At 41.2% G+C, this 24,689-nt stretch overlaps 1 protein-coding gene across 3 annotated transcripts; it reads right to left on the reverse strand.

Annotated features, from left to right (window-relative positions):
- Window positions 1-86: 86 nt before the first annotated feature.
- On the reverse strand, window positions 87-24,689 carry LOC103176239 (NFX1-type zinc finger-containing protein 1). Of its 3 annotated transcripts, XM_042331918.1 has the most exons (17): window positions 24,568-24,689; window positions 22,107-22,195; window positions 20,411-20,692; window positions 20,267-20,362; window positions 19,275-19,472; window positions 16,473-18,128; window positions 15,589-15,717; window positions 14,252-14,400; window positions 12,839-12,976; window positions 10,394-10,529; window positions 8,997-9,211; window positions 8,151-8,290; window positions 6,662-6,816; window positions 5,799-5,944; window positions 5,018-5,128; window positions 3,710-3,805; window positions 87-2,738 (listed from the first exon to the last, which is right to left on the reverse strand). In XM_042331918.1, exons 2-17 carry the CDS (start codon window positions 22,183-22,185, stop codon window positions 333-335), a joined length of 6,132 nt encoding a protein of 2,043 aa, XP_042187852.1. In that variant the 5' UTR covers window positions 22,186-22,195; window positions 24,568-24,689; the 3' UTR covers window positions 87-332. The 3 variants fall into 3 exon arrangements, with proteins under 3 accessions (XP_042187852.1, XP_007887855.2, XP_007887854.2); XM_007889664.2 differs by having other exon boundaries at window positions 20,267-20,692; window positions 22,107-22,187; XM_007889663.2 differs by having other exon boundaries at window positions 20,267-20,692.

Raw genomic sequence — 24,689 nt, forward strand, 5'->3', positions numbered from 1 at the left:
AACAGTCGTGGATTGAAGTGACCAATTTATTTTTATTGATATATTTTTTAAATTATTTTTTATTATTTCTTTTATTTTTTGAAGGAATTATTACTCTGGGAAAAGCAGTCCACCAATCAACTAACTAGTTCTTACTACTAGGTAAACAGAGGCGTATGGAGTAAGGACAATTGCCCAACGTTTTGCCCTGCTAGGAATCGAACCCAGGTCTTTCGCTTACGAGTTGAGTGCTCTACCCACTGAGCTACAATGGTTTGAGTGGTTAGAGTAAGGGATTATAAAAGCACAGCTCAAAATGTTATTCTAAAATTAAGTGGAAAGCGCAGGGTGAATCAATAAAAATCAAGGAATTCAGAAGAGTCGGTTCTGATCATTTCAGAAGCTACCAAGTTGTCGGATAAAAGTTGACAATTTGTCCCACCAATTGTAGTGTGGCATTCTGGGCAGACACCAGTCTCCATCGCCATTCCACAGTTTCCAATTGCATAAATGTGCCCATTGCGACACTTATACCAGTGACCCTGAGTCAGCTTCGTAGCATGAACTACCATCAGCTTTTCTCTCTCTGAAATCTTTCCCTTTGGTAACAGAAATTCCTTCTTCAGTTGATCGATACTTTCCTGTACCCACGGCTCCACACGCTTCTCTTTGTCTTGCAGCACTCGCAGAAGGTCATTAATTTTGCACTGTGTTTTCAATTCTAACAAACTTCCTTGTTTGTGTATCAAACTCTGTATGAAGTACACATCAGTTAAACATTCAAGGTGCGAGAGTACAAATTGGATATCTGAAAGCTCCTGATCTGCAAAGAAAACTCTTGGCTTCGTGATCCACTTTGCGCAGAGATTAGTTTCACCTTGAATCTTCATTTTCTGTACTTGGAGAAGCTGATCTGCTTTTGATTTTAGTTCTGCCACTTTAGAGAGGAGATTGCTTTGGTGTCCCAGCAGTAGCAGCAAGTGCAGGTTTGGGTTCTGCTCAGCCAACTGTTGCTTCAGGCTTTCAGTTTCCATTGGGAAATATATCAACATTTTCTTCTCTTCTTTTAGAAACTGATCAAGCTGTTTTCTACAGGTTTCAAGGTATTCTTCATCCCCCACAATTTTAGTTTTGACCATTTCTATTTCAGTCAGGGTCTTCTTAATGACACTGCCATATCGCAGGTTTCTCCGAATGGGGGTAGAGCACAGAGGGCAAACCTTAAGCTTTATCACTGCCTCATCAGCTTTGTCTTCCTGCATCCAGCTGTCAAATCCAGTCACTTCAAAGATATGCTGGCAGTCTTCCAGTTGAATAAACTTGGCTTCTGGGTCATCTTCTGTCCCGAAAAATATTTCGGTGACTTCACTCTCGTTGCAAAAGCGGCACTTGTTCGGACACGGTTCCCCGCACAGGCCAATGCAGGGGTGGCCGCACCCAAGCATTTGACGGCACGGCTTGTTGCACGGCTGCCGGTTGCACGGCTGGTGGCAGAGCTTTGTGCAGCTGTGGTGCAGGCAAACCCACTCGCAAGGCTCCATGCATGGGATGCACAACTGGCCACACTTCCTCGAACACTTGCTGTGGATGCACCGATTCTCGCAGGGCCGTGTGCAAGGGGGGCACTCTTTGGTGCAAGGCTCTCGGCACTCGTGCGAACACACCAGAAGCCGCTTGCACGGGGTCCTACAAGCCGTGTGAAGTTGGCCCTGGGCACAATCGAAGCAGTTGCCATTGCAGATGTGGCCACACTGCAGCTTGACTCTGCACTCCTTGAAGCAGAGCAGTGGCTCACCTCTCATCTCCGCCTCCTTCTGCCAGTAGCACGTGACTTGCCTTGTGTGGCCGCATTCCAACACAGTACTAACCTGCTCAGAGCACTTCACGGTGCAAGGCTCCCCGCAAGATCGGGTGCATTGATGACCGCAATCCAAGGTCTTGGAACAAGGTATTTGGCAAGAAAATGTTTCCGGAGCTTGCGAGCACTGCACCTCTTGCTCGTGACCACACTGAGGGATGACTTTGATCACCTTCACCTGGCATTTGCCGCATGGATCGCCACAAAGCTTCGGACACTTGTGTTTCTGGTCGCAGAGCGTCTTCTGGCATTCTCTGTTACACTTGTACGTTTTGTGCTCCATATCGTAAGGGTGGCAAACACGAGTGCACACGTGGCCGCAGTCAAGTCGGAAGTCACAGGGTTGCTTGCATCCCCCCTCGGGAACTTGGTCAAAGTCCACAGCAGTGGATACCAAGCTGATGGTTTTCGGATGATTTTGGCAGCACAACTTGAGGGCCGGACCCACTCGGCCATTTCTGCGGAGTGTGTCGACTATTTTACCCCACAGCGGGACCTTTGCTAACATGGTCATGTTACCGATGCAGAACAAACCTTTCTTTGCTCTGGATAAAGCTACACAGATACGATTCGCTATCTTCAGAAAGCCTGCCCTGCCCTCGAAATTACTCCGGACAAGCGAAAGGATTACAATATCGTTCTCTTCCCCTTGGTACTTGTCAACCACACAGACTCGGACACCATTAAATTTGCTCTTAGGCATTTTTTTCCTCAAGCAAAACAACTGCCCCGAGTAGGTGGTGAGGACAGTTATCTGGGATGGGTCGTATTCTTGCTGGATGAAATAATGGCAGAGCGACTCCACAAACGATGCCTCATGGGAATTCTGAAAACTCTTTCCTTCCCGGATCTCATCTTCATGTTGCAGGTGTTCAATGAAATAGAGGTTGGTGGAGACTCCCTGATATAAAACCAAACAAATGAGTACTTTTAACATGAGGTGCTCGACGTTAGCAAAACCACTGAAGAATAAGCTTACATGCAAGTGAAACATTCAACCATCTGTCTTGCATTAACACTGTCCCAAAATTGAAGTTTATCTTTCTCAGCCTAGACATCGATCCTAAATAAACTAAACCAAGCTTAAAATGGAGCAACTTATTAGCCGACCGTTATAAAAATTGATAATAATAATCCCTTGATTTCATATAGCCCCTTATCATGGCACTGAGACGTCTCAAAAGCTTCACAGAACATACTAGGAATTTTGTGGGCGAAATATAATAATAATGGGTTAAAGAGTGCCTAAATGCTCCGAGATGCCATCCGGTGTGAAGGGCGTTATACAAATGCAAGTTGTTGCTGTTGCTTGAACACTAAGACGATATTACTGATGTCTCGTGATTTAACTCAATAATCGGCAGAGAATCTTTACTGTGTGTCACTCTGACATGCGAGATCGTGGCTCAAATGAGATCTCGGTTCAGCGTGACCTAAAGGATTCCCTGCACTTCATATTAGGACTTTCATGGCACAAAGTGCCAGTTTTGCCGCTTAAACACTTTTTCAACCTCAATAACTCAACATCATACTTAAACCCGCTCTCACAATTTAGCTCTGCTGGAGGGGAAGCTGATTTTTTAAAAGGCAGGAATTGTCTCCCCATTCCATTAGCTCCCCACAGTGAAAAGAAACCCGAGGGTGACTTCTTACATTATTATCAACAGGTGTAGATATGATGCAGGAGGTGTACACACATCAGATTTAAATATCTATAGGAAGAAACCAAGTGCTAACAACAACAAGATTGCATTTGTATAGGACCTTTCACGTTGGGAGGACGTCCCAAGGCGCTTGATAGTGTACAGCATTTCAGCCCTGAGCTGGGGTCAGGGAGGGAGGGGAAGGAAAACAAGTTAAAAATAAAATTACCTTGATATTCTCGTACAGCCTCACTGACTCGTGGTTTTCCAACTTGTCATAGATGTGTGGTGTTAGCAGCTCTGCGATTTCTGGGCGCATTCGGTGCTGTATCAGGAGGGGAAAATATTTTAATGAGATTCTTGCAGAACACACTATGTGCATTGTAGAAAATATGCCCAGAGCCAAGTACAAAGCTAAGATTTGGTTGCATACAGAAAGGAGCCTAAACTTCAACTCAATCTCGGAAAACAAAACACTTAGCTTTAAAAAGACAACAATGTTGTTTTTTTAAAAAAAAAGCAAGGAATGAGAAAAGGCCATTCAGTTCATAGATCTCAGTCCTTCCAGAGACCATGCAAAACCTACCCAAAGTCACCTCAGCTTGAGAGAAGGTACTGTATAAATATTCCTTAAATCCCATAATGAAATGTTATGAAACAAAAATCCAGAATATTTGTGCACCTTCGCTATTCAACTCTGTATTTCATTCACATCAAGCATTCTCGTGCCTTGTTCCCAGCAGTACAGGAACCATTGTATTCTTGTATTCTTGAAATAGACTGTACCTATCCTTGAATCCTCCATTACTTAACTGGTTTGATGTACCGTCAGCTTCTTTTGCAGGGAAACACATTCTTTAGTCTAACTTAAAGCTTACATTTTAAACCTGAAAAATACTTCTGATTAAATATTCCTTTCCATCAATCATACAGATGTACAATCTGTACTCAATGCAGTTTTATGTATCGGAGGTGGGGAGGTGAAACTTCAAAGTGTAACATTACAGTCAAGGGCAATATTTGGCTTTCTAGTCTATAATTTGAATGCTATGAAGGGAATTCAGAGCTTTAGTAAGAGATAATGATCTGGCACAAGTACAGACATAATGGACCAAATATCCTCCTTCTGTGTTGTAAACATGATATGGTTTCCTTACAATGAATGCTTCTCCCCACCCACCCCGGCAAGCAGCAGGTCAAGTGTTGCAATTTGAACTGTTGCATCTCCCATGGACCTGAGTTTCAGTGTTTCTGTAATAAATCCCAGCCACATCCAAACTTCCTGGGACAATAACAGATGAAAACCAGGTTCACTTTCTCCTGATATCCACATGTTGAGAGGGCTTCATAGGGCAAGGATACTCAAAAACAAAGGAGTGTTGTCGTTCTTTAAATACATAGTTGGGAAGGGAGAAAAACTAGAGTGTTTTTTTTTACTAGAGGTAAACAAAGGGCAAAGATACAAGTGAAGCACAGAGTTGAATTCTCAAGAGTATTAGCACTATGGCTTACATTTACAACGTTAACTGTCACTCACCTGGTAATCCAATCGGACATACTGAACGTTCATATTGATGAGTCGCTCAAACAAGGAAACTTCCAAATTGAAGTGCTTAGCAAGTTCGTAAACTGTTGCACTTGGACGAAGCTGAAATTGAAAAAGAAACATTAGCCACCCATTGTAAGGCAATGTGATGCTGCAATGGGCTGAGCTTGAATGTTCTGGGCTATTAGGTGGCAGCATGCAGGTCCACAGTAATTTTGCACGTAGCTTTGGATCTCAATTGTACTGCTACGAAGCAGGAATTAGGCCCAGAGAAAGGAATAAATCTAGTCAGGCCTAGAGTCCTCGGATAAGGTCCCAGTTCTTTTTAGCCGCAACAAGGTCTGTGTCCCTGAGACGTCTGAACTTCTGCTTCCAAATACACAGCTATTACACATTACAAAAATAAATTGAAGCATTTTGAAACGTTTTGATGTGGGAAAAAAATCAAATCAAAATAAATAAATAAATGATTTGGTCAATCAATCCATGACTGCTTGTGGGAAATTGCTTAGTCCAATTAGCTACTGCATTTTACCCGCAAAATATACACTTTACACTATATTCTGTGAAGTGCTTTGAGAACTGTCAACGACGTGATAAGGTGCTATTTCAAATGCAAGGATTATGTGTATTATTTTTAAAGGCTTATGTCAAATGAAGGAATTATGATGTTTGTGAAAGAAGGCAAATGGGAGTGCCTCCTGTATCCTCTCACTCCACACACACGCATACTCTAAGAGCAGTGCTCAAATTTCGCTTCAACAAAACCTACCTGCTGATGGTCCCCTATTAAAATGAGGTGTTCACAGGCAGAAGTCAGTGTGGTTACTATATGAGCTTCCAGGACTTCGGCAGCTTCTTCAACAATGACAATTTTAGGCCGAAGGTCATGCAAAACACGCCTGTATTTCGCTGCACCTAAAACAAAAAGCCAATTGTTTTTTTTAAAAAAAAGTGATTTGGAGCCAGCTAAAATATGTCATGAGATGAATACCATCAAATACCAGCACTTCCCAAGATAGCATGAAACATGTGAGAAGAGGAGCTTTGTGCAGGAGACGATGTAATACAACAATAATTTGCACTTATATAGCGCTCTCTATGCAGGGTATTGTCTCAGAGCTCTTAACATTGGCGGAGCCCGACTCCAAGCTGGGGTGAAGGTGGCCATAAGCACGGTCGAAAAAGTAGATTTTCAGGCGGGACTTGAAAAAGGAGAGGGGGCAAGGCGGAGAGATTAAAGGAGAGTGTTCAAGAGTTTTGGGGGCGTAGTAGCTGAAAACGTGACCTCCGATGGTGGGGCGGAGGGTGCGAGGGACAAGCAGGAGGCCGGTACCAGTCGAGCGGAGGCACCAGGTGGTGGATTGGGGAATGAGGAGGTTGAAGAGGTAGGGAGGTGCCAGAGAGTGAAGAGATTTGAACACAAGTGTGTAATGGAGAGTGCAAACATTAAATAAGATGGTGGGGTGGGGGCGGGNCGGAAGGAATGCCTGATATGGACAGGAAATACTAACAATGCATTTTGAGGATCATGCTGTTAAGTACTAGACTTGGCAGCTGATTCCCGCTGGCACTTTACATGTGCTTGTGAAAGCAAACAGAAAGGGGAAGCCATAGCTGTAAACAATTGTGTACCTGTTGTAGTCATCCCCACTACTTTGGCCTGTCTCAGAAGGTTCATATCCTCTTGATTCCTCAGTTCAGCCAGGCGATTGATCACACCCTGGTACTCATTTTCATACTCCAATATTTTAAACCTGATGTCTTTTTGGTATTTTGACAACCACAATCTGGAATAAATATTATTATTATTATTTATTCGTATTATTATAAAACCACACGATCACACAACATTACAAAGGGAATTCCTCGTGCCAAAGCTGTGAGATAAAGGCACTATTTGAAGCACATCCCCTTTGAAACTCATCCCCCTCTGGTACTTTGCCCCCAAATCAGTAACTGGAACTAAATGTACCACAGAACGAATGTTCTCCAATTAAAATTGGGAGCGTCCTTAGCCTCAATACAATTCCAAACAAATTTGTGGAAAGGAAAAACAAATCAGAGAATACTGGAAATCTGAAAAAACACAATGCACAACAGGTCAATCAAAGTCTGGACTAGATTTAGGATTTGATGATCGCAATAAGGATTTGAAGTTGTTCTGCTAGGATGTTGGGAGCAATGATGCTCGGAACTTAAGATCCATATTCAATATTACACTGCTTATGCAGGAGAGTGGATATGCACACTAACTATACCAACAGAAATTTACAACCCATTTTAAATTGACAGAATACTGACAGAAGAAGGTATTAGAGAACCAGAAGGATATCAGAGGCCTGACATTCCCCAATAAGACCATTTTCTCATAAAATAGCACAGAATTGTGGAATTTCTTAAACAAAAGCCAGTACTTTTTAACAACAACATAATTACATTTGTAAAGGGCCTTTCACGTCGGAAGGACATCCCCAAGGCGCTGGGATAATTAAGATAGAACTACGGAAAAGTGTCTATAAAATTAAGACAGAAACTCAATATTTTCTGCTATTCTATACAATTAAGACAACTTTAAGACAAACTTTGAGTCTAAATGAATCACACAAATTTACAACATAGAAAAAGGCCATTCGGCCCGTCATGCCTGTGCTGGCTCTTTGAAAGAGCAATCTATTCAGTCCCATTCATCTGCCCTTTTCCCCATATCCCTGCAAACAAATTATTTTTTAATCCATCTAGTTCCCTGTTGTAAACTAATACAGATCCTGTCTTGATCATGTACCTGGCAAGGTAATCCACATCCTAACAACTCTCGGTGTAAAAGAATCCTCTCAATCTCACCCTGTACTAATTATCTATACAACAGGAGCTGGATACACCATTACTGGTCATCTAAATTCAGAAACAAATGACTAAATTACTCAAATTATTCTAAACTTGAAGGAACATGAATGGGATTCCTTGCAGACGAAACACATTACATCCAGAGGTGTTTAATCCAGTCTGAGGTACTGTCTGGTCTGCCGTTATCCTGTTTCAATGCCTTTTTCCCCCCCAACCTCGTTCTCTCAGCAAGCTACAACGCAAAATTAATTAAGAAAACTGCTGATAGAAATCCAACCTGTACAGTCGCCAGCGATGGTGGAGCTTAAGCTGCCAAATGTTCAAGATCTGCTCGGCTTCATCCTCTGACATGAAGTCTGATTGTTGCAACTCCCTCTTTGCCATAGCTTTCATCCTTTTCTTCATATTTTTGGGCACCTGTGTACAGAACACTAAACAATGTTACATTTATTTATATAGTGCCTTTAATGTGGGAGGATGCCTTAAAGCATTTCACAGAACTCACTGGGTGATCGAACTGTGGGAGGGGGAGCTGACAAAGCCAAGAAGGGTGGGTGGGGGGATGGAGAGAGAAAGAGGCTGATCGAAAGTGCAGAAAGGAAGAATATGGGAGTAGTATCAATATATGCATTAACAGGCTTTTTAGGGAGTTAAAGAATGGCTGATTGTTTATTGGAGGCGATAGCAGAATTCTGTTTCAGATTAAAGTCCTGTAGCTCAGTGGTTAGAGCACTCGCTTTGCAAGCGAGAGACCTGAGTTCAATTCCAGGCAGAGGGCGAAACCTTGGGCAAGTTTCCTTACTCCACACAGAGCCTAATAATAATCCTCCAAAACCAAAAACAATAATAAATTGGTCATTTTCAATCTACGACTGTTTGTGGGACATTGCTGTGCGCAATTGGCTGCCGCGTTCGCCCACAAATATACAGTCAATTCACTTTACAGTGTGATCTGTGAAGCGCTTTGGGACGTCCTCCCGACGTGAAAAGCGCTATATCAAATGCAAGGATTATTATAAAGACAACAAGGTCCAGAAGGTTCATAAACTTGTTCCCAGAATAGGAAAGACATAGAATAACTTGTAGGCAGAATAAATATTTTGAACTGTATTTAATACAGCACCTGCCAGACATCAGGGTCTGCGGTCTCTGTTTCAGTTTGGTCTTCAAGTGCATACGTCTGAAAGCGTTTTTGAATGGCAACCACCCTGGCCTGAGCTCGTTGTATTTCATTCAGCAGGTCATCATCGTCTATCATTCTCTCAGCTTGCAATATTTCTGCTTCCCCAGCAACTTGGATCAGTTCATCATCACCATCCTCTTCATTTTTGTCTTCCTCTTTAGCCATTGCATTAAGATTTTTTGAAAGAAAACATTGGGTGAAAATCATATAAAGCGTTTGAAAATTTAAGAGAATCAAATAATAAATCGACAATCCTTGGGAATCAGTTTACTATTTTGTTAACATTTAACAACAACAAATTCAATTTGTAAACTGCCTTTCACATCGGGAGGACGTCCCAAGGTGCTAGACAGACAGAGTTAAGGACCCGAGCAGGGGGTTGGGATCAGGAGGGATGGAGGGCATGGAAGGTGACCGAAGGCGCGGGCGAAGAGGAGGGTTTTGAGATGGGTCCCGATTTAATATCTGCTGCTTTTTTTGACATGACATCAGTTACGTAATTAATAAAATGGGTCCTACAGAAACCGCATCTATCTATTGTCATGAAACCCTTTGCGACATTTTCAAACCTTGTACCTGTTGCAACATGTTCCAATACTTTTTACAAAGTCCACAAAATTTTTTTTTAAACACAGCACTGGCTGATAGTCACAAATTTTGACCGATGTGTGGAATCTCAGACTTTCACGTGCAAATAATTCTACCCTCGAACAAACCAAAGTAAGCATTCTTGCTCACAGCAGGAGTGGGGCAGATGGGTTGGGGAGAGAGTTCATCAGCAAAGGCTCATCAGATGCCTAAAAGTACAAGAATGCCCACTCACTCTTGGTTCCTAATTGTCTTTGTGACTTTACCTGTTAAATTCAGCAATAGATTGGATATTCTTGGGAGTTCAAATCTCATGGACAGATTATGTTTCAGGGTTCAAAGCTTCTGACAATATTGTACCACATTTTCCCTACACTTAAATCACTGAACTTGCTTGAACATTTAAGTTTTTAACTCACTGCACAAAACAATCGGCTTCCAAATTCAAATTGTGTCATCTAAATAACACCACATAAAATTACACATAAGAATTAAGAGGAGAACGGATGCGGAATCTTTAACATTCACGTGAACAGGAAACATGACCTCTGTTTAATGTCTCATCTGGGAACACAGTGCTCCTCCAGCATTGCACTGTAGCATCAGCCGATGAGCTCAAAGTCCCAACATGGGGCTTGAACCCACAAACATCTGAGTCAAAGGCGAGAGCCAGTCTGTCATGTAAATAAAAATACTCAAATTGTAGATCTAAACAAAATTTTGAGAAAAATGGTTACACATTCTCTTACCATTATCCCCATCTGTAGTGGTTGAGTCTGTCAAGTCAATCAAGTCCACTTCTGCTGCTTCTTCAGGAATGATCACAGATCCAATTCCCAACCACTCCAGTATAACAGTTGATTTAACCTTAACTTCAGAAGACATCTAGCAATATAAACAGTGTTCACTTAATAATCCTTGCGTTTTGGGGATTTAAGTTTCACTAAAATAATTCAAGTAAAGTTACACAGATAGAATACAAACAAGACATTTCTTTGCATATTGTTAAAAATAGTATCAAGTATGGACATAAGCCTTTTTGCTTGCAAAAAGGCCAGGTCGAAGAGGAAGATCTTTAGACGGTTCTTGAAGGAGGAAAGGGAGGGGGTGAGGCGGAAGTATTGCAGGATAAGAGTTCCAGAGTGTGGGGGCAGAGATCCTGAATGCCTGACCACCAATGTTGGGGAAGGAAGTGCGAGGGACCTGAAGCAGGTCGGTGTCGCTGATCGTAGGGAGCGGTCAGGATGATACGGGGTTATGAAGTTGGAGAGGTATGGAGGAGCAAGATTGTGGAGGGCTTTGAAGGAGAGAATGAGGGATTTGTACTCGATTCTCTGAGAGATGGGATTCCAGAGAAGCTGATCAAGACGGGGGTGATTGGTTCGCGGAGCCGGGTGTGGGAAAGGACACGAGCTGCAGAGTTCTGAATAACCGGCAGCTTGCGGAGGGAAGAGTTGGAAAGTTTAGTGAGCAAGCAGTTGGCGTAGTCAAGCTGGGACATGATGAAAGAATGGATCAGGGTCTCGGCGGCCTGCGGTGAGAGGCAGTCGAGGAGGTGGGCAATGATGCGGAGGTGTGGAAAGGTGGAACGAGTCACGGCACGAATGTGAGGGTTGAAGAATAGCTGGGGGTCGAAAAGGACACTGAGGTTTTGTATTGGCTCGGTGAGGTGCCATGAATAGTGATAATGTCGTTCAGGACTTAACGGCAGACAGATAAACAACAACTAAAATTATACAATCAATAAACAACAAATTTGAACTATTTCCTTTTCCTCAATCAAGATTAAGCTTTTTTTTTACAAAAAGCAACGGTATTAACAAGGTTTACATTTCAAAAAAGATTACTTCATCCCTTTATGAGTTCAGCAATAGAACAGTCCTTAAATAATGATTTTGATACTATAATTACCAGACTGTCCGAGTTGGGTGATGCTCACTAAGGTGCCAAGTAGTGGTTGTACACAATTCTACTCCATACCAATCAAGTATTAATTCAATTGTGCTGCTCAGAGTCCAGGGTGGGGAAGAGACAAGCTATTCTTGGGATGCTCATGCATTTCTTATCGGTTCAGAGTAACACTGGCAGAGATCCGAGACCAGGCTAGCTGCTCATCTTTCGTTTCAAATCCCCTCGCTCCCTGGCACCTTCCTACCTCTCCAACCTCCTGCTCATCCCTCGCACTCTCCGCTCCACCAATGGAGGTCGCACATTCAGCCATTACGCCCCGAAACTCTGGAACACGCTCCCTCAATCCCTCCGCCTTGCCCCCCTGAAAACCTTCCTTTTTGACTGTGCTTACGGTCACCTCCCCCCGGCTCGGAGTCAGGCTCCGCTATTGTTAAGCGCTCTGAGATGCTACTCTGTGTGAAGGGCGCTGAAAACGTGGAAGTTGTTGTTGTTTCCCCTTGGCTACAGCTGGCACATGTGCTGGACTCTGTGAGAGGGTATGGACATGGCACATGTCATCCAGGACTTGAAACTCTAAAACCCACAACTTCATGTACATTGCTGCTATTGTTTTCACACCCATTATGTTTCGAGGAATAATAGAATTTTTTTAGATCCTAAAATAGTAATCACAGCGATTAAAACAATTGCCTCTACCCTAGACTCAGAAGTGTGACGATTCCTGCTCTTGGGTCAGGCATTCTCCTCTCTGAATAGAGTTGCTAAATTACTGCAAACAGTAATCTTATCATTATTCATTTTGTACAGGTTGATTTACATCTGGCAGGAAGATTCATATCAAACATAGATCAGAGCTGAAAGGGCAGCATGCTAAGCAAAACTCCTTCGCAAGGGAAAATTCACATAAAATAAAGCAAAAAAGCTCAATTGCCCATTGTTTTAAAGGTTGTAACTTTAAGGCAATCCCGTATCATTGGAACACTGGACTCTTAACCCAGGTACCCAAATTTGAGGTCACTGTAGCTTTTTTGAAACACAAGCTCACTTTTCCAGCCTTAGAAACAAACAGTCTATTCATTTCATTGAACCTGTTCTAGTTGATTAGATCTTAGCAGATGTTTTCATCCCATTTCCCCACATCCCTCAATACCCTTACTTCCAAGTATCTGTTTAAGTTGTTGAGAGGATGCAGAAGACCAGGTGAACCTCCTTCTCAATCCTTTAATACTTAACAGAGAACAACGGTTTCATTTAGACAAGTAAAGACTGCCTTGCAGACCTACCTTTTTCAACTGTTCCAAATGATGTGGAGCAATGTATTCCTGCAAAATGATTAGATGGAGGATTGCTTGTGCACTAGTTTCAAACTGGGCGGTCGAAATTTCAATTCGTTCCTGGAAGTCGTATTTTTCCTGAGTCAGCTGCTCAGTTTCAAAAGAAATAATGTTAAAATGAGAGAATGAGAAAGAATTTGCATCTTTACAGCACCTTGCCATATCAAAATGTTAGTCAAAGTGAGGGAAAACATTTAAACTAACATGGTAGGGCAGAGGAAGGGAAGAAAGACAGAGAGAGAAGTAAACAAGCTTTGGGGAAAATGGGTAAAAGGTTTTGTAAAGATGAAAAAAGACACGGGGAACTAAGAGAGGTGGGCGAAATTAAACGGTCAAAACAGCAGACAAGCTACTTGCCTTTACACAAACACTAGGAATATTACAAGTAAAGTGGGAGAAATAGAAACTCAAATAAGCTTGCGGTGCAATATGATAGTGATTACAGAGACATGGGTACAGCTCAGTCAAAATTAGGAGTGGAGTATACCAGGATAGAGGATCTTAGAAGGGACAGGGAAAACAGGAAAGGAGGAAGAGAAACATTATTAAAACCACCAATCATAGTGGTTGAAAGGAAGGTTATATTTGAATATTATCAGCTAGAATAGGAAGGGTTGTTAAACATTGGTATGAATGTTTTTTATAGCCCTCGTGGCTATAATGATATAATAGAATGTACGTACAGTACAGGCAGATTAGGGAAACTTGGTTTTAATGGGAGAATTCATTATAATAAATAATGATTGTTACATTTGGTCTAGCGTCTTTCACATCGGGAGGGTGGTCCAAAGCACTTCACAGGATATAAAGTGTGTGTTTTGTGGGGGAATGCGGCAGCTAATTTTGCACACAGCAACGTCCCCAATAGCCATGATGTGAATGAACAGTTTTATTTGGGGAGTTTTGGCCAGAACGCGGGTAGAAACTCCCTTCTCTTTTTGAATAGGGCTAAGCGATCCTTAAAGTCCATATGAACAGGGAGACGAGACCTTGGCTTAAATTCTCATCCAAAGCATGGCACCTTCAGCCATGCCCCCTCTCCCACCAGCACTGCATTGGAGTTTCAACCTGGATGTGTGAGATCAAAGCACCACCAATGACCTTGAACCTACAGCCGTCTGACTAAAGAGACAATGTGCTATCAACTGAGCCACGGGTGTCTTGTATGTCTGTCTGGATACATTCATAGAAACATAAAATCTTGATTTGAGATAACCAATTCTCAAACAGCACATCACAACACAAAATATATAGTCAATTCCTTTTACAGTCTATTCTGTGAAGCGCTTTGAGACATCTCAATGATGTGATAAGGAGCTATATCAAATGCAAAGATTATTATTATTCTAACAGTATGCTCACCGAAGCATACATGGCTCTCAGGTGACCTGGCTGACTCTTCCTGAAGTTTTTACACTTCCGGATCTCCTTAAGTGAAAACTTTGATATTATTTCACTGGTGCTTCTTCCACCCACTCTGATCAAGTCAGTTTTCAGAAACTTATGAATCCCTAAAACAAAAATAAATAGCACAGAGGGGGTTAGTCAGAATAACTTATTCATCAAAATCTTTCCAATAATACCATAAACGACAAGGGGTGGGGGAGGGCGGGGTAATAAAAAAATAATTGCATGATCAAGTCAAAATAAATATTTTTAAAAGCGAGGATCAAGGCTGGAAGTTATCCAAGTCTGTGCCCTAAATATAGGCTCCACTGATATGACCCAACTCAGTAAATTCCTAAAACTGACTAGATAAGAAAAATATCAGGATGAACAACAACCTATATGAATGAAGGTCCTTCAAACAGTTAATGTATATGAACATGTTCCCTCCTTCATTCATTTATTTACATTAAAACTTACCTTTATTTATTTTGTTGCCTTTCCCATGAGAGTAAATAAAGATAATTTAATTAAGTCAAACATTTCTGAATGAGTCTAAACATTTTAGATAAAGCACGGGAGGGGAGGGGATGGGAGGGGGGGCATTGGAAGAGGAGAAAAGCAGCAGTCTCAGAATATCCTAAATGAGAGTACCTGATAATTAGTTGAATCTATGACTATACCCGCACTGAACATAGGAACAGGAGTAGGCCATTCAGCCCGTTGAGCCTGTTCCACCATTTAATTAGATCATGGCTGATCTATATCTTTACTAGAATTTCAAATCCAATTTCCCGCTTTCTCCCTGTATCCCTTGATACCCCGACCTACCAAAAATCTGTCAATCTCTTTCTTGAAGGTGTGGATGGATCCAGCATCCATGACCTTTTGGGGGAGAGAGTTCCATATTTCTACCACCCTTTAAGTGAAAAAATGCTTCCTAATTTCACTCTTAAATGGTCTGGTTCTAATTTTAAGACTATGCCCCCTTGTCTTGCATTCCCCCAACATAGGAAATAGCTTTTCTGCATCTACCTTATCAAATCTCTTAATCATCCTGAAAACCTCTATCAAATCACCCCTCAATCTTCTAAACTCGAGGGAAGAAAACTACGTTTACGCAGCCTTTCCTCATAACTTAACCCTTTTTGGCCTGGTAACATTCTGGTGAACCTGCGCTCCACCCCCTCCAAGGCTAATATATTTTTGTGTCAGTGTCATAACTTTTGTAATCTGCAAGGTAGCCATTCTACAAAAAAACAGAAATCAAGCTTTCGTCATCAATTACCTGTATAGAATTTTAAAGTCCTTACCTTCCATAAACTGGTCTAATGCATGATTTGTGTAGCAAACCACAAGAATAGGAGCAGCACCAGTAGCCTGCCAAACATTAATATTAGCTAGAAGAGTCTTGACAACTTTCAGTCCCAAGTAAGTCTTGCCTATAAATTTGAAACATTAAAGAGGACAAAAGGAAAATAATAAATAGAACAGATAGTAAAATTGTAGTAAAACATTTTTTTTCACATTTCCAACAGAGATAGACTGCTGTTTCAGTAAGTTTGCCGATTAACATCTGAATTTATAGCAGACAGTTATTAGAAAGTATCTTCCTATCTGTAATGGAATGGCATGGAGCACCTCACTCTAATAACACTGTAAGAACAACTATTGGTAGTACTCTCAGCTCAGAGTCAGAAAGTTGTGAGTTCAAATCCCATGTCGGGATTTGGAACTCATAGATGAGACTAATGCAGTGCCTGGGGGAGAGGGCACTAAATTGATGGAGGTGCCATCCTTCGTATGAGTCGTTAATTCAAGACTCTGTTTGCCTGTTCAGGTGGACATTAAACATCCCTGTGTAAAACATTGCTGTGTGCAACTTGCTGCTGTGTTCGCCAACAAAACACACAGTCACTGCACTGCACAGTAAATCCTGTTAAGCGCTTTGGATCTTTTTCCCCCGACACCAAATATGAGTATTATTATTAGTGTAATAAAAAGACATTGGGACATAGAATATTAGGTTTTTAATAGGCACACTACATCACACAGGAGTGTCTTGATATAACTAATATGGGGCTACAGTCTAACTATAACTTTCCGGTATATTTAGCAAGAAGGTATAAAATATCAGCCTGCTGGGTACAGCGTAAAACAGCATTCACTTCAAATGACTTAATGAAACGCATTTTACCTGTTCCTGGGGGACCTTGGATAATGGCAAGCTCTTTGGTTAAAGCCAATTGTACTGCACGCATTTGCGATGCATCAAAGGTTAATTCCTCCTTCGAAGGCCACTTTGTGAAATCAAGCAAATTTTTCATCAAGATGTTTGGGGGCTCGTGCAACCTCATCCCATAATCCAGCAGGCCATCACCACTGGAAATGGCATTATGAGGCCTTCTCAAGTCTTTGAGGGCTTGTTCTTCAATCAAAGGCTGGAGCGTGTAGGTAAAAGATCCATGTTTTATGTACTCTGGTTCTGATACCTCAGGGTGGCATTGGACAATGTATTTTTGCATAGGAAAATCATCAGCTTCAATCTCTTTAAGACCTTCCAGGACGTGTCGGTAGGCTTCAAAGTACGCGCTTGTTTCAACCATTAGAAACAAGTCTCCTGGCTTAACATCAGCCAACTTCAAGCGACTGTCTTCAGTGAATATAATGGTGATCAAACCCTTTTTCAATTCTTCAATATTTCGGTTCGCCACAGTTGCAAACAACATATTTTTAAAACGATCTTTGGAAAGGCAAACGAGTGACCCATACAATAAGCGCTTGGAGTTTTCCCATTTAATGGACTTTAGCAACTTCATGTTAAAATGAACTTGGTACAAGATACCATTTTGTGTGCACAATGGTGCAGATATTTGTGCATCAAAATAAATTCGGATGTCATTAATCTGTCTCTTCTTCAGGTCTTTATCTTCGTATGCTAATAGTTCAGAAATCCCTTCTCTCAACGGGCGAACAAAGTCTTCTCGGAGCAGGCGAAAATGTGTGTCGAGGTATGTGACTACGTCAGGATATTTTCCAGTGACGATATTTGGCCTCACAAAGGGCTTCTCAATCAAATGGATGTCCTCATAAGTTGGATATATTGAAATTAGTCTGAAGTCTTCTATTGCAGGGTCTGTGAAAAAGTTGTAGTTATCTGAATTCAATGCCTTTTCTCGTTTTTTCTCTTGTAAAAGCTGGACCATTTGCTGAAGGTTTTCTAAACTCTTCTTAGTTTCTACATCAATGGGTATTCCAAAGGACTCCTGGTGGTTCATAGCTGATTCCACCAAAGTGGCCAGTAATGACACTTCCATAAATCCACTTTTTGGGTAGACGCTAATTATCTCAGTGAGCAGCTTTAGAATGTAAGCAAGATGTTTGAACCTTTCCAAGTGTTTTTCTATAGTCACCTCTGTGTGAATGCTAACAATGAACCTAGGCAAAGTGATTTTCACAAAGGGAGAATCTTTGACCGTACCGAGCAGATATTGTAAATTCTGCCTGTTAGATCTGCATTTAATTGCGGTCATGAAAATTTCCAGGAGCAGCACAATTGAGTCGTTGTTGATTTCATTCTGGTCTAAGAATTCCTTGAGACCACTCCCTGGAGCAGCTAACTTCATTACAATGTCTGAAGGATTCTTTCCTGACAGCTCCAGCAGAGCCCCTTTGCCTAGTCGCCGTGGGACGCGTGGAACAGATTGACCACGTTTATTTTCCCTCTTGGTTTTACGGTTGTCATTTAGCTCTGGTTTTTCACAGACCTGGCTTCTGCTGCGTTGCTTTGAAGAATTTTCTTGGTCACCATCAGTATTGGCACTACCCAGTGCTTGGCGGTAGGGCTGCCTGCCTAGAATTGTACGGGGGGTGTGGGAGGAGGGTTAAAAAACATATACATTAAAAAAAAATGAGTGTAGTCCTGTAGCTCAGCTGTTAGAGTGCTGACCTCGCAAGCGCAAGACCAGGGTTCAATTCCCGGTAGGGCCAAATGATGAGCAAGTCTCCACACACTTCTGTTTACCTAGCAGTAAGTTGGAACCCGGTTGTTAGTCGATTGGCAGATCGCTTTTCAGGGGGTAATAATTCCTTCCAAAAAAAAAATTGGTCACTCAATCCACAACTGTTTGTGGGACACTGCTGTCACTATACTTTACAGTACATTCTGTGAAGCGCTTTGAGACATCTCTAAGACGTGATAAGGCGCTATATCAAATGCAAGGATTATTATTATTTTAGTCATTGCAGACTAATATTAACATATTCGCTAAGCAGTGCTATTTGTAACTTGCATTTTACAAATGTTAATTGCCGACAAACAAAAATGTCTGGTTGCAATTCCTAAAGGACAGAAAAGTGTGGAGGAAAACAAAAGCTGGCACGCTATAGAGCAATTACAAAATAGTCAGCAAAGCCTGTAGAGAAAAAGGCATGGATCATTTACTAAAGTAGAGCCTTCATAGGCGGCTCGGGCTAGAGAGGCAGAAAAATAAGTTGTTTAAGAGTTATTTCACCATCTTCCTATTTCGCAAACAAGCAGCAATCAAGGACATTAAAACACAGAAGTACAATGCTTTTGGAAGAAAACATGACAGCATACATTTTGGAAATGAATGTTCTCTGCTGAATTTCTTCTGTTGTTTAAAATTAACTTTGTTACCAATGTTTCCCTTCCCATCTCTATAATTTCATCATGCAACAATATTTTTAAAAAATACAAGACTTCAAAAATATTCAGACCAGAAATCAGCTCCATAAAGGAGGGTAAAGCTTAACTGTGTGAGTAAATGATCTTGTACTTCTTTGAAAGGAGAGTGATGGTGAGGGAGGGGGGAGAAATAAATTTCAGAGTTATTCCAGAGTTACGACTGTTTGTGGGACACTGTTGTGCGCAATTGGCTGCTGCATTTCGCCCACAAAATATAGTCAATTCACTTTACAGTATATTCTGTGAAGTGCTTTGAAGGGTTATTATTATAATAAAGTCTTCATTGCTCACCTCGTTCTTGGTGGTGCCTTTGTGTCTCATTCTCCAAACTGCCTCTTGAGAGGCTGAGCAGATCAGTAAAGCTACTATGGAGCCTGGGATTTCCGGAGTGTACATGTGTAGTTGGAGGAAATTGAGTATTGTAAAACACCTGATGGCTTTGTAAACCCAGGTGGGGTTCTCCTTTTTGGCCACGTTTCTGACACTGTCCTGAAATTTAAAATTAAAAGTTGAACTTTCTCAAAAAGCATACTGTTAATAAATAACAACTTGCTGGATGATTGCTCATCAAATAACTGCAAGACACAAGATCCGCTTTGGAGCAAAAGTAATACTGCAGATGCCATCTTCCACCTTATCTTCAAAATGGGCTCAACATGTACCAAACCTCAAACGGTATAACAATTAAACAGGTAAAATTAGTTCAAGTTCTTTGAAAATAGCATTGAAATGTCTATTGCAAATGTAAGGTTCGGTAGAGATCCCTCAAATGTTTAGTTAATAGTAGGTAGATCAGAATGCAACAAGGCAGGATAACATCAAAATTGGCCAAAGGGCCTTCTTAAACAAACTGATCTTGTCATTTTGCCTTTGTTTTCTATCATCAATCCAGCTTGCTGTTCATTCACAATTAGCTTACTAATACTTCTATAAAAACACTCACACTCCAATCTTTACCAAAATCCTAATATGTTACATGGAATGCATAGTCCTAATCTCTAGTTTTATGGCATTTGTATACAGAATTCCGTCATGTGAGGACAGGTGACAATGCTTCAAAATCCACCCTCACCATTCCTTAGTTCAGTGCTTTTTAATCTGAACATTGATGGCATCCCTTCAGCACTACCAAGCAATTTTACTCACTACGGATGTTAGGCCAATTGGATTATCTGCATTACAATTTGGTAACAAAAAACAAAGTGCTTCTTTTAAACCAGGCTTTCCATTCCCCTCTCCCTCCAAAGGATCCTGTTCAGCTCTCCAGTCTGCCTTTCACTCACCTCTGCCTTGCGTTCTTTCTGCATAACCTCTGATTCCAGATGGATGACCTCCTCTGTGACCAGACTGATGACCACCTCGATTTCCAGTCTGATGGCCTCCCCTGTGACCAGACTGGTGGCCTCCCCTGTGACCAGACTGGTGGCCTCCCCTGTGACCAGACTGGTGGCCTCCCCTGTGACCAGACTGGTGGCCTCCCCTGTGACCAGACTGGTTTCCAAAGTTGTGTCCTTGTTGAGCTTGGCTCTGATCATCTAATCTCGAATGTCCTTGAATTCTTTGCAAAGATTCAGATTGTTGAAAAACAGCAAGATACTGGCTACTCCCACCGAAACTTCTATCTTGTGAACGATGGCGGTTTGGCTGACTGTTACCAGAAGCATGTCCTCTGCTCTGCTGGCCGATGAGGAAAGGCTGCCCAAAATATGCTGGTGTATTGGGCAGATAGTGAGAAAAGGTTTTAACAAGTTTTGTTCCTAAGGTGGGTGAGGAGTCACTCAGTCCAAATTATAGAATGTGGCATTTATTCTATACAGTACAATGAAAACCAAAATTGTAACTTTCCATTTGTAATTATTGCAATATGCAGAACATTTTATCCCAATAGAATAGCTGTTCTGAAGATAAAGTAAAGGGTGGAATTTCCTAACACAAACCATTGAGGTGGAATTCATGAATACCTAGAGATTAAATAGATGCTTTGAAAGAGAAAGAATATTAAAGATTATGGAGAACAATCAAGAGAATGGGATTAGACTAGGTGATTCGTGTGGAGAAAGACACCAACAGAAACTAGTGGGTTGGATGACCTGTTTCTATGTTGTAACATTTATGATTCTGTGATCTTTATAATGATAATTCCTGATCTAGTTTCCTATTCCACATTTCAGATAAGCAAAACTTATTCTGGCTACATGTCATAAAGCTGCCAAAAAACATTTAGTTTCTGGAGAGACCTACACTTACACAGTCACTATACTCTAGAGTAAAACTGTGAAGCACTTTTATACAATGTGATAAGGCATGATATCAAATATTATTATTATTATCATTAAGGCTAATGAACCATGAGATCTGTAGAAATTAGAGGTAGTTTATAATTTAGTGGGGATGACGGTTGGTTGTGTTGACAGTGAAGGCAAAGCAATTTTCAAGAGGATCAAATGAGCCACTGAGTTGCGGGCAGGTGTAGAAATGTAAAGGTGAGAAATATAGAAGCAAGAGCAGATAAGATAGTGAGAGTACGGGGTGGGGGAACAGAGTCAATCCTGTTGGGATTTTGTTTCAGGAGAGAAATAATATCATGAAACGAAAGTCTCAGGAACTACAAATAAAATGGGATTGTAGACAAGTTGAAAGCAAAGTGGTGTTTCCTGGGTTGTTTGGGGTATTATCTGGGATCATGAAAAGAACGAGCAGATAATCAACATCAGTTAGGAAAATTGTGCATGCAGTAAGGATATCAAATTTGTAGACAACTTAAGAACGTCATTTCAGGTAGAAGGAATAGTTAAAGGAAGAATAATTCTATGTAAATCTATGTGACACACCATTTAACACTGTCTAGACACACTCTGGACACACATTAATACAATGTTTACTGGGAGAGATGTTGAAGTGAAAACAAAGCAAGCCAGAGTAACTAACTACAAGAGATTATAATCAATTACAGTAGTTTATTTACATTTAGGTCCTAGATCCACCCATTTAAAAACGATTTGTAAAATGTGTTTGAGTATATAATTTTTTTTACAGAGGATGCCATTTTGTTTTGAAATCTAAATTTGTTCTCATTTGCATATATCTGCCATTGTCTGATATGAACACATGAAAACCGCTCACCTGCCATATCTTCATCCTTACATGTAAGATCACGTGACTGCTTTCTGCTTTGGTTTGAATAACTTCTAGAAGATGCCATTTCTAGGAAACTGATAAGTAAAGTGGATTATGCCCAATTGGTTACAAAGCGTGAAAGAAAACTGATAAAATATCATGCATACGCTGTAGTCTCTACATTGGTCAAGGTATTTTTTTTCAGGTCAGAAGTGTGTCTGACACGTGCACAAACTATTGAGAGTTCCACATATCCATGTAAATTTAATTTTTTATGCTATATAGTGAGCACTCACTCCTCAGAGAGATGCACCTGGTTTACCCAATTCCAAGGCTTCGAAATGTGAAGGGTGCTAAATAAATGTGAATTGCTGTTGTTACTTCATAGATAGTTCCCAACCCAGCAGGTTAATTAATTTGTTATGCATTCTGTTGACTGCAATGGATCAATTCTTAACCCACATTATGCTTTACGTGAGAGAATAAAGACTGACGTTGGTTACCCTCCCTGCTAATAGTCTGTTTTTTCAAAATTTGAGACTACCACACCTGCACCCTCAAAGTCCTCTATTCACGCATCTCTATCTTCTACATAACCACACATGGACATTCGATAAAGGAAAAAACAGACACTCTTCATTTCTAATCAAGGTGACAAAGGTTCTCAGCAGATTTTCATTTAAGAAAATGTAGAGTACTACAAATGTTAAGTAACCTTCATTATAAGTAAAATGCATAATAACAACAGAATAATAATCAACTGAGCAATCAAATGGTTTATTAACATATTAAATTATTGCAAATATATGTTTCATACTGGCAAAGCTTAGCAATATATATTTGATGGCTCTGTGTCGTCTCTGAAGCGTTATGAAGGTCAGGGGTGGGGGCGCAGATATGGTGGATGCCTTTACCCCCTGTCTGGGCCTCTCTCCCTGGTGGTCTCCATGACTGTGACTCACCAATCTCCAGGGTCCTTCAGACCTGGGGACCCTAAGCCATGGTTTAACTTGGTTTATTGGTTAGTCCTATCATGCCACTTACCTCCTCCCCCAACTAGTTACTAGTGGGTCACCAGACAAGCAGATGTTTGAGCTCTCATCAGGTGGATGGCAGATGAGGGCAATGAAATAGTATCTCAATCCACTCAAATGTATAGGATTTTAACATTATTTAATTGGACCTCCCCCATTCTATTTTCTTTCTGTTCTTTTGGAGGAAAAAAAAGCTGCTTTAACTCTTCTTTATCTCTCTCACTCTCTTTCTTTCTCTCACACACAAAAGGTGTGATCCAATGACACTAACATACACAATCGCGTGATATTTTGGATCCAATGCCATGGTAGAACAACAAATATTGACAAGGCCACATCATAGCAACAAACCTGTTGGACCTTTGACCCCCTCTCACCCCACCATTAAATGCAGAAAGTTGGGAGTGGAGTGAACACAATAAATCCCCAGTAGCAGATTGCAGTATCAGACTAGATTAAAGTGAATTCAAAGTCCTTGAAACTACAACCTCGAAACTTAAGAGGTGAGAACCAGAGACACAGGAGTTGAATTTTTTTTGGCAAAAAAACCCCCCCAAAAAGCCAGTAGGCAAAGCCTAGAGAAATATTTTTCTTAGTCCTTGAGAACCACTCCCTGGGTGGGTATCTGTGTGACACCCAGGCAAACACCACACTGCCCAAGAGAGGAGAAACAACACCCACAGATGAGTCGACAGTTTTCGGATCAGGTGAAAAAAATACATTGAGAGCCACTCAGAAAGGCAGCAGAGAGAGAGAGAGAAAGAAATACTAACATTACTAGAAAGTAATGAAGTCCTGTAACTCAGTGGTTAGAGCACTCGCTTTGCAAGCGAGAGACCTGAGTTCAATTCCAGGCAGGTCAGGGCGAAACCTTGGGCAAGTTTCCTTACTCCACACGCCTAATAATAATCCCTCCAAAAAAACCAAAAATAATAATAAAATTGGTCATTTTTCAATCTACGACTGTTTGTGGGACAGTGCTGTGCGCAATTGGCTGCCGCGTTCGCCCACAAATATACAGTCAATTCACTTTACAGTGTGTTCTGCAAAGCGCTTTGGGACATCTAGAAGACGTGAAAAGCGCTATACCAAATGCAAAGATTATTATTATTATTAAAGTACTGGATCTTATTACTTACCATTGGTAAGGTTGTTTGCAGGAGGGGAACTTAAGCGGAACCGCTGCACTCGAAAAATCGGGGATATGGGCAATAGAAAGGGCACTTTCTATTAATTCTGCCTTTCTAGGGATTCTCTCTCTCTCTCTCTCTAGAGAGAAAGAAAAAAAAACATGTTTTTTCCCCTCTCCCCCAACAAACAATAACAAAAAAGATACCAATTCAGGATTTGCCTCAACCCTTTCCTCCCTCGAACCGAGCAACTTAGTATAAGGGGTTTTGACTGATGTGGGAAATAAAAAGGGAGATTCTCACCTGGTTTAGATAAGAGAGGACTCTGGCCAGGTGGCTCCTCTGGTGACTGTGACTCTCACCTCTGCATATCTGTCAAGCTCTCTCTCTCTCTCTCTCACTGTGTTTCTCACTGTATGTCTCTC

This window comes from Callorhinchus milii, unplaced genomic scaffold (assembly GCF_018977255.1).
Source record: "Callorhinchus milii isolate IMCB2004 unplaced genomic scaffold, IMCB_Cmil_1.0 Scaffold2, whole genome shotgun sequence".
Classification (NCBI taxonomy): Eukaryota; Metazoa; Chordata; class Chondrichthyes; order Chimaeriformes; family Callorhinchidae; genus Callorhinchus; species Callorhinchus milii.

Coding starts and splice junctions, on each gene's coding strand:
- LOC103176239 (XM_007889664.2), bottom strand. CDS start 22,185: ATGGCATCTTCTAGAAGTTATTCAAACCAAAGCAGAAAGCAGTCACGT. Junction 8,291..8,996: donor CAGACCCTGATGTCTGGCAG/GTGCTGTATTAA, acceptor TTCTGTACACAG/GTGCCCAAAAATATGAAGAA. Junction 5,129..5,798: donor TAATAGGGGACCATCAGCAG/GTAGGTTTTGTT, acceptor TTTCAATTTCAG/CTTCGTCCAAGTGCAACAGT.